We start from the raw sequence: 12,964 nt of genomic DNA, 5'->3' as shown, positions 1-12,964 counted from the left end.
CAGTTTTGCTTATAATGACGTAGGTAAACTTGTATAGAACATGACAGATACTACGCAGCAATCTCGGCAGGCAAGCCACGTCTGGCAGGTAAAGGAACTTTGCTTCCGACGCGTAGTTCCCGCCGCTCGAAATGGGTCATAAAATTCAGTTTCCGCGACTCGCCGCCAGACAATGCCGACCACCGGCATTGTCTATTCAGTCTATTGTCATCGCCGGCCAGACGCGATGAATGGGACAAGTTCACTCGAATCCGGCCCACATTACACGCCCGACTAAGACGCACATAGGCCGCGGCTCGAGCAAGACAGAGACGCGCGCGAGTCTACGCGGACACTCTGAATTACCGCTGCTCGATTTTGTTTTGAGGCGCACAGTCGCCAGCGCTCCACGGGCGGCGCACGCGTCTCCGCGCCATGACCGTCTCGCATTTCGATACGTGTCGTGCCTCGTCGCGCTCGCACCGATAACATCGCGAATCCGATATTTAGGCCGGTGATAGCGATAGGGTTCGATTTTAAATCGCGCCACGGCCCGACCGCGCGGCCATGTGATCGCTCCCTGCCGATGGGAGCGAAACGCGAACAAAAAAGCCGCCCGCTAATGTCTACCCCTCCCGGCCGCTACAAAAAAGGGATAAAAAGACTATTCCTGGAATGCACACATGTGGACCGGGTAAACGTGGGTGCTTCTATTGATCCGCAGTTCTGTCACGATGGCCCGGAGGAGCAAGTGGATGCATTTGGTGGCGGGCGTTGTCGCCGGAGTTACGCTCGGGATTTTTCTGAAGTTGTGCTTAAGGCCCTCGTCTAGGACTTCGATCGAGGCCTGCCCGCAGTCGGCCAAGTCGTACGTGGCGCCCGACCCCCTGGCCTTGATCGGTTTGAAACAGGATGAAACAGTGCAAAATTCGAACAGGACTTTAGTGTTCGTCGGTGTTATGACAGCCGAGCAATACTTGGACACGAGAGCGAAGGCTGTGTATGAAACGTGGGCGCAGGACCTGCCGGGGCGGATCGCGTTCTTCAGCTCGGAGGTGTCGCGCGCGCCCGGCCTGCCGCTGGTGCCGCTGCGCAACGTGGACGACAGCTATCCGCCGCAGAAGAAGTCGTTCCTGATGCTCCTGTACATGTACGAGAAGTATGGCGACAGATTTGAGTGGTTTATGCGTGCTGATGATGACGTTTACGTAAGAGGTGATAAGTTAGCGGAGTTTCTGCGTTCGGTGGACAGTCGGAAGCCCCAATTCATTGGGCAAGCTGGACGTGGAACTACGGCCGAGAGGGATGCTTTGGCTTTGGACTACAATGAGAACTTTTGTATGGGTGGTCCGGGAGTGCTGTTTTCGCGTGAGACGTTGAGGAGGGTGGCTCCCCACGTGAAGTACTGCCTGAAGCACCTGTACACCACTCATGAAGACGTGGAGCTGGGAAGATGCGTCGCGAAATTTGCTGGAGTGTCCTGCACATGGAGTTACGATGTGAGTACTTTCTAGATTCCGTATCTGTAACTTAATACCGTTGGGAAAGCTACACATCTGCCGGGCTGACCATGCGAGCTTGTTAAATTACATTTCCTTGTTAACCAACGAGCTTATTTCATGTCAGCTACCAATGTTGCAATTGCAACGCGTCGAAAACTCGTAAAACATTCGCTTTCGTTGCAAAAATAGTATTGCAAACTAAATATTTGATAATAACTATCCACTTATGAATTCATACAATAATGGCCTTTACGGTCTGTAGGTTCTGTTGACGTACACTGAATATGAATCAGCTGATAGTGAAAAGGGTAAAGTCTTGTTTTTGATCCATCTCGAGTGTGACAATATGCAATTTGCGTTATTTTGGTTTATCTGGTTATTAGCGTGTTGTGTTCACGAATGCGTGCATATCCGTGTGTTAGTGAATTAATATAATGTAAATGAGTAATGCACACGCTCACACGCTCACGCTGACGGCTACACTACACGGACTACACCGCTTTATCACGCACTATTTTTCGTCACATGCTTGCTAATCTGTTAAACCTTCCTCGTAATCGCTGGATATTCGATCGATACGAGTATTCGATATCTTATCGACGATTATTTGGCCATCTATTGTTGCGTAGGTGCTTACTTAAATCGCCAGATGGACAGAAATAGCCACAATAATTTATTACAGCTTAGGTAGGTAAGGTAATAACACCATTTTTATTTAGTGCCTACCTGAGTGGTTTAGATGAAACACAACCACAAGTTAAAACTACAGATGTAATTCTCTGTAATCAAGTCCGACTTGATATGCCCTAGTTTTGTGTTAACGGTAAAAGAACTTGACTGGAAGCGGTCGGGTGAACTGTAGGCAAGGTCATAGAATTTTATAGCAAGGACGATGGAATATAAAATATCTTTGAAGTAGACGATATTACTTAAAATAGTTTGCCTCCTATGCACGTTATCTACAGAAAATATTGGATAGAAACACTGCAAGAATCTACTTAACTACTTTTCATAAAATTAAAGTAAGTTTCTGAGATTTCCTCCTAAATTCTGATCTCGTTTCGGTCAACGCGTTCGACCCAAGGCCAACTTTTATCAGATAAAAAGACTATGATACAGATTCGTCTCGATGCGTTCGGTTGCCGACTGCCGTCCTCATCCCACGTGTGTTATCATGCCATCATTTGTTATTTATCTTTGTGTAGGACAAGTTTTCTCTTACGTTCAATTGTGATCTTCATTCAGTTTGTCACAAGAACAAATCATACCACCTAGATGCTCATTTAAATGAGCAATCATAATATTTGTGTAGGTAATATCATTCAATTTTATATTTTCCCAAAATATTTCAATAAAAACTACCAGTATTTATTTAATTAACCCAATCATTAAACGCATGTAGGTATTCATTTAGGTCATCGATCTTTCAGACTAGGTTGATAAGGTCACTGATAAATACATTGGCATTGGTCGGACGCAGATATTTTTCTACAGTCGTTCCTCTATTTGCGCATCGTCTTGCGTATTGCAAATTGCAAGAGAATATTTTTTTCTTTGTGTTCAGCATCTACTGCTGCGTCCGTAACTGGAATTACTAGTTGTAATAAATATCGTATGGAATCTAGGAATAATAAAATGAATTCTTTTGTTTTTGTTACGAAGGCCAAAGGTTTTATCAATGACTAACTATATTATTACAAGTCTACATGAATGTGCCATCGAATGAATGGGTCTACCAGCCAGTAGGAAATCTTCGGGAAAAGTGATTGCCCTCCTATTATAATAAAGAATAGCATATTCTTAAACCCCTTACTTTCCATTTCCAATTGTATTTTTGCTTAAGACGGCTCCTCAAACTTCTGCCTAAAAAGAAAAGTTCGGTAACAGTGGTTGAGGATGTCTTTTTGTTACTAGAAATGTCTTCTTAAAATATCCATACCATATCTTATAACAGGGAGATCTCAAATTCTCAGAGTCAGAATTGACACGAATAATTTTATTGGCCATAAAATGGACTGGGTTGATGAACTGCCCGCCGGAATTTGGACACCACCGTATAGGCCATGCGCTTGGGCAAGTGGGTCTATTATTATCTTCGCACCGAAGACAAGTTTCCGCCTCTAGTTATCTTGTTTAACTAGAAGCCAGTCTTGCTTCGAAAAATAGTCCTAAAGCTGCAATTATAAGGCACTTGAGCGTCATCTTACTCTTGCTTGTCCAATTTTTTCTCGAAGCTCGAGTAGAATCCAATAATTATGTATAGAGATCATCCAAAAATGATTTTTTTTCATCTGTAAGTTTTAATAATCTGCTATCAGCTCAATGGCTTTAATCAGATTAGATGGTGTGTTCTTAAATTTTTGGAGAGTGCACATCTTGTCACGTGTCATCTCTTGCTTTTTTCCTTGGAAGATTTATATCGAAGCCAATCGCATTCTTTCAGCCGAAACAGGCAGTATTTATCTGTAGATAGTAATATTCTTAGATTAATAAAGCCTCTAAGGTAATATCATACAATCATGAAAATTATATTAAGTAGAATTTTTTCAAACAAAAACTAAAATATTTAAAAAATCCAAGAAAAGATCTTCAATCACTTCAATGGTCTTTTATACAAACAAAAGGCATCTGGAAAATGCAATAGCATGCGCTGGGATTCTCCGTGAATTCTATCTGTTATCTGAAGAACCTAGTTACCACGATTTCACAGTTTGCTCGTTATAAATTAGTTGCATACGCCGAAACTGGCGCAGTTATAAAATTCATGCAACTTGTATATTTGTGTTTGTTATGCGGGTTTGCTTTTCTGCAAAATAATTTGAAAGTAGTTACCTGTAGGCCTAAGATGCGCGCCGTGATAAGCGGTTATCACGCATTCACGCCATTTTATCGATTTTGCCCATACATTTTGACGTCGATAAAAGTTATCACGGCGAGCAGTGGCGCGCATCTTAGGCCTACTGGAACTTTCACTTCCTAACCTTTGTTTGATTGACAAAATAACTTTGGTTAATTTGTTTGTGGAAGTGAATTTTTCTTTCAAATTAGACTTTTGGCTTCAAAATTGAAGAAGCTTTAAATTGCGTCACCGTCATCAGGTCATTGTTTCTTTGCAGGAGTACGACTCTCGCTAATTAACAAGAGGCAAGCATTGAAACATTGTTAAATCAAATAAGTCATAAGAGGTTTTTGCCGAAAATGAACTTACCGTAAAATAACATCATTGTTTTTCAATTTTTTTTCACTGTACTGACAGCAAGTTTAATTAAAATTAAAAAAAAAGACTAATCATGAGTATGAATAGCGCTTTAAACTATGTTCCATAATGCGTAATTTCACGCATTTAATATATCGTCAGTTGCAGGTTCACTTGGGGTAACTGACAAAATACGGTTTTTGAGTTAAATATACAGTTTTTCTTAGTTTTTTCTGCTCTTTCGAATGGTATACATAAAAAAATTCTAGCTTTAAAAAAATTACAATTACACGGACATTTTCAGGTGTGAACTTTTCAGATTTCCTTCACAATTTTGGTGTAACTGACATTGTAATAATTTTACCAGGTTGAATTGGTGTATCTGTAATAATGTAAAAATTTTGCTACAAAACTTTGCAATTACACTGATTTGCTTAGGTTTATAACATGAAATAAAATAGGAATTTAGAAAGTTTTAAGGCATATTACATTATTATTATACCAGCAGTATCAGTTAAAGCAGTTAAAGTTAGCTCAACAAAAAAAAATATTGAAATTGAGCAACTATCCAGCCAACTAGGCGTCACTGCGCGTTGCTAACATTAACCTGTTGTTACTCTGTTACTTTTACTGTTGTAGTACTCATGACCTTAATTCAGCATTGCTATAAAGAGGTGGGAAATTAAATCCATTTTGTTTTCAGTTTAAGTTGCCCCGTAGAGCCAAATACGGTATTGGTAAGTCAAAGCTTAAAAAAATATTGAAATTACTTAGTTTCACAGTAATACTTTAGTTATTTCAATATTTCTGTCTTAAAAAAATTAAATACACATATTTTCTTGATTTTCATGGCTTTTTTAACATTTTTAATGAATAAAATAAAAGTTACTTCTAATAAAATTTAAAAAAAAATAAAGAAAACGACAAAATGTAATTTTTTTTATGACTTCTCTTATATTTTAATACTTTTACATAAATTATACAGCAACTAAGTAAACAAAACCCAGCAAATACATCAAATTATTTTAATTTGGGCAGTACTTACACCAATTTGACCTATGTTTTTTCCAAAAGTATGGTGTAAAATTAGTGTAACTGTCAAAAGTACAAAAATACATTGGTGTAACTGCAATTTATTTCCTTAACTAAGACGTATTAGATAATTCCTTTTATTTAATCTAAAACCGCGTAGAATTCTAAGCATTTCTGTAAAAACAGATCCAAAAAAGTTTAAACAGGAAAAAAGTTATGTCCGATTTAAGACGAAAAAAAACTTTAAACGGCTCTACTGAAAAACTGTATTTTGTCAGTTACCCCAAGTGAACCTGCAACTGACGATATTTACTTATATAATAATAATAATTTTAGATTTCTTAGAGATATTATATTTCGAATGATATTTCTTCTATTATCTTCAGACTTATGGGTAAGCCTTTTGTACGAGATCAATGGCACTTGGCATTAAATATTTGTTCAGATTCCGTTTCTCAGTGCCGTTTTAAACAAATTTCTGTACAATCGAATATTTGGTCATGCTCTCAGAATGTCACGGCGCATTTTATTGGTTGGCAAACACTATTTGAGAATACATAAATGTATGAAATGAATTAGTAGGTAGGTACTTGCGCAGTACCTACTGCAGGTCATTTTAATGTCAAGGTATAACGTTACTGGTGTTTACTTTAATTTTGGAGGACTTTGTCTGTCTATTACCTATTTCAATTTAGGTAGAATCTTACGTCTTTTATAGCTTCTCAGCGATTAACAAAACTCACAGATAGCTCAGCCTAAGGCCACAAACTAAGGCTGAGTTGCACCACCTAACTTTGACGGTAACTATAACGATAACTGGTGTTTATTGAATGGAGTTTGACAGATTTTTGACGTTTGTCAAAGTTAAAGTAAGATGGTGCAACCCAGCTTAGTCTTGAAATTATTTGCAATAGTGTTTAGCGAACTTTGTTTTGGGTTAGATTCTCATGCGAACGCGCTACGTGGCGATAAAAACTGTATATTATTTGGTCACAAATCTAAATCACCTTGTTTATCCAGCACTAAAATCACGGTTTAATTTTATTACAAAATTGGACACATACTAAAGTCATAATCATACAGTTAACTTGAGTATTGAAGTAAGTAAGTACTCGTAGATATCACGAATTGAAGTCAAACGAATAAAGCTTGTAGTAATACTTACTCGTATTCTGTTAGAAGTTAAATGTAAAATAACTACGCAACTTCCTATCCACGATCTTACTGCTTACCTCCCTCTTAACTTTATTGCTTTGCTTTGCTTACAAATCGGTTAGCAACGGTTTCCTTAATATGACGGTTAAAATTTATGTACAAATAAAGTACGATTAGGCAAAATTGAGAAACAGTTAACAGTTAATAATTTTATTGATATTTTGCGGAGACAAGTAGGTGCTAAAAGTAAATGGATTCCTTTACGGTTTCAGTTTATTTTTTTACCCGACAAGCTGATTTCATAGTCAGCCATAACATTGTAACAAGATTGTGTCGATTTATTTACGAGTAAAATGTTAAAAAGGGATACCTTTAATCTGCTATGACGCCCAGTTAAATAAGCGAATTAAGATTTTACGAATAACTAACTACTAGCTATGAAAGGACAATGTTCGTTCTCCATACATTGTTCGCCTAAAGAACCAACAATTTTGACATATTACTACCCGAAAGCGAAATAATACGATTCTGTGTGTAAGAACAATGATTCCTGATGGACACTTGCCATAAAATTAATGATTAAGAATATTAAATCACAGCGATTTTATAATATGTCGTTTATGACAACATGGCGTCTAATGTATTGTGTGAATGTATGAACACCGATTCGCGAAAAATGTTTTGTATTGTCGTCACGCCGAGTCGCAGCCAAATAGTATAAAATAATAGAACAAGTTTTAGAAATACAACTCGGCATTCCACTTTTACAATATGCCCACATATTGCACGTAAATAAACAACATGAATCGTAGGTTGTTTCCACCCTTGTCATCTGACACATGAAATAAACTCCTATTGTATTATAGATATCGAAGCCGAATCGTATATAATAATAGAATGGGTTTTGGAGATCACTCGGGGTTCCACTTTTATAAAATACCTACATATTACATAAAAATACCACGAATCATGAGTTTTCTTTTCACCATTTACATCTGACACGAGATAACAAACTCCTATCTCCATGACTACCATCGTAGTCTATGCCAAAGACTACAATATTTTAAGCAAGAAGTTTCAAACCTTAGCGGCTACGGTAACCCCTGGGCCACATACATCATGATAACATTCGGTCGACACCGGAACGAAGTCTTGCGATTATGCAAAAAAGCATCGTATTCTAGTGCGGCTATATCACGTTCAACCGGGGTTTTAATTCGACTAAAGTCCTGACTAAAGACTGGAAGAAAATACGCCGCATTGTATGAGCACTTCGTGTTCGTTAAAGCGGCTTTAGATCTAGAGCCCACATAGTTTTCTTTCCAATAATATCCGCAAGTAGCGCTGCATGATCTTTACAACAAAAACGGCAATAGTTATTAAGGTGCCAAAATTATATGATTACTTTGGCACGGTATTATACACGTGCGAAGATTTGTCATTTTCATTCATTTCTTCATCATCATCATCATTTCAGCCACAGGACGTCCACTACTGAACATAGGCCTCCCCCAATGACTTCCACATCGCACGGTTGGTAGCGGCCTGCATCCAGCGCCTTCCCGCTACCTTTATCAGGTCGTCGGTCCACCTTGTGGTGGGTTGACATTGCAGAATATGACTTTTGATAGGTTCATCATAGAATTCGGCGGGGATATCCTCACGGAGGAAGTTCGTAAAAGGGCGGAACAAGATCTTATAATAATGCAAGGCCGAAGCTGTTACGCGCGTGCTCCTACGTGTAATCCGGCGAGTATGCAATAAATAGTAATGTCTGGTAAATAGTGGTAATACGTATCGTTCGTTCGTTCGTTTCAGCCGAAAAGACGTCCACTGCTGGACAAAGGCCTCCCCCAAGGATTTCCACGAAGACCGATCCTGCACCGCTCGCATACAGGCACCTCCCGCGACCTTCACCAGATCGTCGGTCCACCTAGTGGGAGGCCTGCCCACGCTACGTCTTTCGGCTCGTGGTCGCCACTCAAGAACTTTCCTGCCCCAGCGGCCATCAGCTCTACGAGCTATGTGCCCCGCCCAGTCTATGTCTGTATGCGCTACGATTACAGGGTATCATTTTGCATAGTCGCAAGACTTCACTCCGCTGCTGTCAAATCAATGTCGCATAATGTTATCGCAATGTGTGTGGCCCTTGGCCAAATCACAGAAGCCTATGCGAAGAAAGAGCACTTGAATGACAATAAAAATCAGGGTTACCATTTTATAAGATTTCCTCACTATTGAGGGTAACAAAGTAACATTAATAATCTAGCCATTAATTACATTTATTACCTATACGAGAAAGTAAAGCAACATGCGGTTTTATTTTAATTTGTAAAATATTAAACCCCTCATATTTGTAACAGTTTGTTCCAAGTTTAGTTTTACTGTTTTGTTAACAGTATTGCTGTTTCAGCTGTCACTGTGAAGCTTTGGGAAAATAAATAAATAGAAAAAATATTAACATAAATATTTATTTAAGTTTTTATGTTCATTATCATAATATGCCAATTTAAGTTACACTGTGTGACAGTCTTTGACACTAAACAAACTCTTCAGCTTAATAATACCTACCTACAGGGCGTTTTTATAGTTACTCTTGCTGATGAAACAAGAAGGGTTGATTCTACTACTGAAATACAACTACTTTTCTTACAAATAAGATATAAAGAAAATCTAAGTATATCTTACAGGACCAATATCAAATTCTCAAAAAAATTCACATCCTCGTGATGGTGATAATTTCTATGGAGAGGTTTTTTTTATATTCGGTCTCTTGGGATAAGTTATTCCATTTGAGCAGTAGAATTAATCCTTTTTATTCGATCACATATAAAAACAACACAAGTGTTTAGGAAAACTTCTTCTTTGGTATGGTATCACTACGGAGTTATAATGTCGGCAACTCTGTATCACTGACTTGTAACTTTCAAACAGCATGAATAATAAGGGCACCACATTGGTTTTCTTTCTGAAAAAAGGCTTTCAGTTTTAGTACTAACCCTTTAGCACTATTTCATTGAAATAAAAATACAATAAACGCACAGAAGACTGAAATTGAGTCAACTGACGTGACATTTATAATTTGTTGACATTATGACAGTTTGACAAGACTAGGGATTGAAAAAGTTTTAATTGAAAAAGTAAAATGACAATTTATTAAAACGATTCACATGGATATAATCGATTAAAAATATTTATAAAATGTTCTGATACTTGCCTGTAGCGATTATCCAATCCTGGTTTCTACTGAAAAACTACCTCGTGGCAAGATTTTAATAAAATAATAAAATCTTTATCTTCTCTTTCACAATCTATAAAAGTTCATTTGGTCTATTATTATACATGTGCTATGAATGAGGGTTTTCGCGATTGAAAAATCCGCGAGATGGCAATACGTAGACGCGAGGTCCAAATGCTGCATGATTGGTGGATATCTGTCAATGTCATGTCAAAAATAACCAATCATGCAGCATTTGGACCTCACGTCTACGTATTGCCATCTGGCGGATTTTTCAATCGCGAAAACCCTCATTGGCATAGATTATGAGAGACTGGCAACTATACTAGGTTGATATCAGGTGATCCGTCTGCTCATTTGCCTCCTGTCACATAAAAAAAATATATATATGTTTCTCACACTTCAACTGGCATTGGATTCAACATCGGATTCTGACACTTTTACAGTTATGATACCATGAATATCAGTTTATGGTCCTAATTATTTTTATTTTATTTACGACCTTCGACCAGTTGGACACTTTAGATATCTTCTTGTAATAGTGTCAAACTGTCAATATCTTTTTAGCTTTTAACGCAAATCTAGTCATCAAAGCAGTTTAATCGATTTATTTTATTTTCAAAATCGATATTTTATTGTCTATGATGGCCGCAGGAACATCACTATACATGGACTCCCAGCAATAAAGTACGGTAATGCCTCGTACAGATTTTATCGGCAAAAATTATGGAACTTGATAGGTTTTAGACCATGCCACGCACCAAAACGTCCGGAAGTTGTAATAGTATTATAGAATAAACGTTAAAAGACTTATTTATTTAATTTTTCAATGCTTAAGTGTCCATTAGAATGAAAGGGTGCTTAATGTATTAAAAAAAATAGAAAATAATTATGATGGGTTAATGTTTTTGGGCGGTTTTTTAGGCGGTTTCTGACAATGTCCTTTGAAATTCAACAAAACAGGCAATCTAAGCTTCAGATGCCAATGTCATCATTTCAGATAATGAATTCAAATTTTCCGAAAAAAAGTGGATACATTAAGATATAACATTGTAGAAGGTCTTCAACCCCAGTTAAAACGATTGAAAGTGTACATGCAAGATCGGGTTTCTTCTTGATTAAACGATACCAGATTTTGGAACAGCATTACCCAAAATTACAAGTCCAGTCAAAGTGCCCTCCAGTGCACAATCCGGAGCGAGCCTCGGAGCCAACCGGTTTGGCGTTCAGTTTTTGCAAAAGGCTCATGTTTGCCGACGGCACACACTGCATTCACCCCTGCAAAGAATACAGATGCGCAGAAGTGCCAGTAAAAACCGACAAAACAGTTACTGCCTACGATTAAAATAAATTGAAAAACAACCGATAAATAATTTACTGCCTACGAAAAATAAAAGACGGTTCATTGTTTCTAGCAGATTCTGCGATAGAAGTCTTGACCCAATAGTAAAACATGCGTAGTAATTTATTTGTTTAAACTGTTAGGTGTGTCAAATTCGACACCTTCGGTTTTATCATTACATAATCATAATTTGGCCCTCAAATACACTAGACGAGGATATTATTTCCAAAGCAGCAATTAAAATGCTGTTGACTGAAAATTACTGAAAGTTCTACTGTGTGATTCTCAGCAATAGCTTAGACAGACAATTTCGAGGTAGTCAATTTGTTATCATCAGGTTACATGCTTTAAATTCTACTATTTATCGTCGTAAATATGACGTAAACAATCCATAATCTTATCAATATTGAATTTATAGGATTAATACAGTAGCTCAATGAGGTGTTATTAAAATTTAATCCTAGCAAGGTGCTGAGTGATAGGGAATTTTTTGTTAATGCACTAGCATTAATATGAAATATTTTACATGGAAGTTTTTTAAAAGATTAAATTAACATTATCAATATGCGTAAAAAGTATGTACTGTTTATGAATACTTGCTACTTGCTAGTTACTAAGTACCGAATCGTAAAAATTCTTCAAATATTATGGTAAAACAATGAGGAATATTAATATGACAATGTGTTATTGTGCTAATATTTCTCGTGGACGTGCCATTGTTGTAATTATTTAAGTTTTATCAAGGGATACCTCGAGTAAGTATAGTTAGTTTGTTTTGTCTAAATTTAAACCATGTGGTTTTATGTATTAGGATTATTTTGATTTTGAATATTTTAGTGAAAAGTAGAGTAAGTAGGTATTAAATCCATTTTAAGGCCTTCTGCGCTTTAAATTTCGTGTGTAGGAAGTTTCACGTCACAGAATGGGGGACAAGATAAGGTAATCGCACCGAAATCTACTGAACAAACTGCGAGAGGTGATAAACCGGGGTGACCTCATAAATTCAATCTTGCGTGCATCACAATAAGATTATGATTGCACTGGCAAATTTTGCGTTTGTGTAACATTGATTTCGCATGCTGATGATATTGCATAAGCTCTAAGATTACGGGCACAGAGTTGAAAATAGCGCGAAAATTCACAATTAGGTATTTAGCGATGATGAACGCGAGGAGCCAGTTAATTAATTTCGTGTGAACTAAAACTGCAGTAATGTTTTTATATCTTTAAATATTGTTTTAAATTAACGTCACCTACTGAAAGGTTACATTAAAAACAAAACAAATTCATGCAAGTTGAACACTTTGTTGAACGTTAATGATAGCGTACTGACTGATAATTAACTTCTTTAAGTAAAAAATAAAACAAAGTAATTTTTTTTTAACTTTTGAAAGAAAGATCTGCTAAAATGCGGGAGTATTCTGGTATTTACTTTACCCTATAATTAAGCTATCTTGTTAATGGTGGTAAGGAATTAACTATGTGGGGCAGCTTTTAAGTATTCGGTGTCTTAATGCTTT

General features: G+C 37.3%; 1 protein-coding gene across 1 annotated transcript in view; it reads left to right on the top strand.

The window, feature by feature from the left end:
- The first annotated feature begins 287 nt into the window (after positions 1-287).
- The window catches only part of LOC135079437 (chondroitin sulfate synthase 1), a 56,249-nt gene continuing 43,572 nt past the window's right edge, over positions 288-12,964 (top strand). The window contains exon 1 of the mRNA XM_063974096.1: positions 288-1,478. Coding sequence (XP_063830166.1) covers positions 714-1,478 — 765 coding nt within the window. The 5' untranslated portion in view covers positions 288-713. The remainder of the gene's footprint in view (positions 1,479-12,964) is intronic.

Source organism: Ostrinia nubilalis, chromosome 16 (genome assembly GCF_963855985.1).
Source record: "Ostrinia nubilalis chromosome 16, ilOstNubi1.1, whole genome shotgun sequence".
NCBI lineage: Eukaryota > Metazoa > Arthropoda > Insecta > Lepidoptera > Crambidae > Ostrinia > Ostrinia nubilalis.
This window is presented reverse-complemented; position numbering and strand designations above follow the sequence as displayed.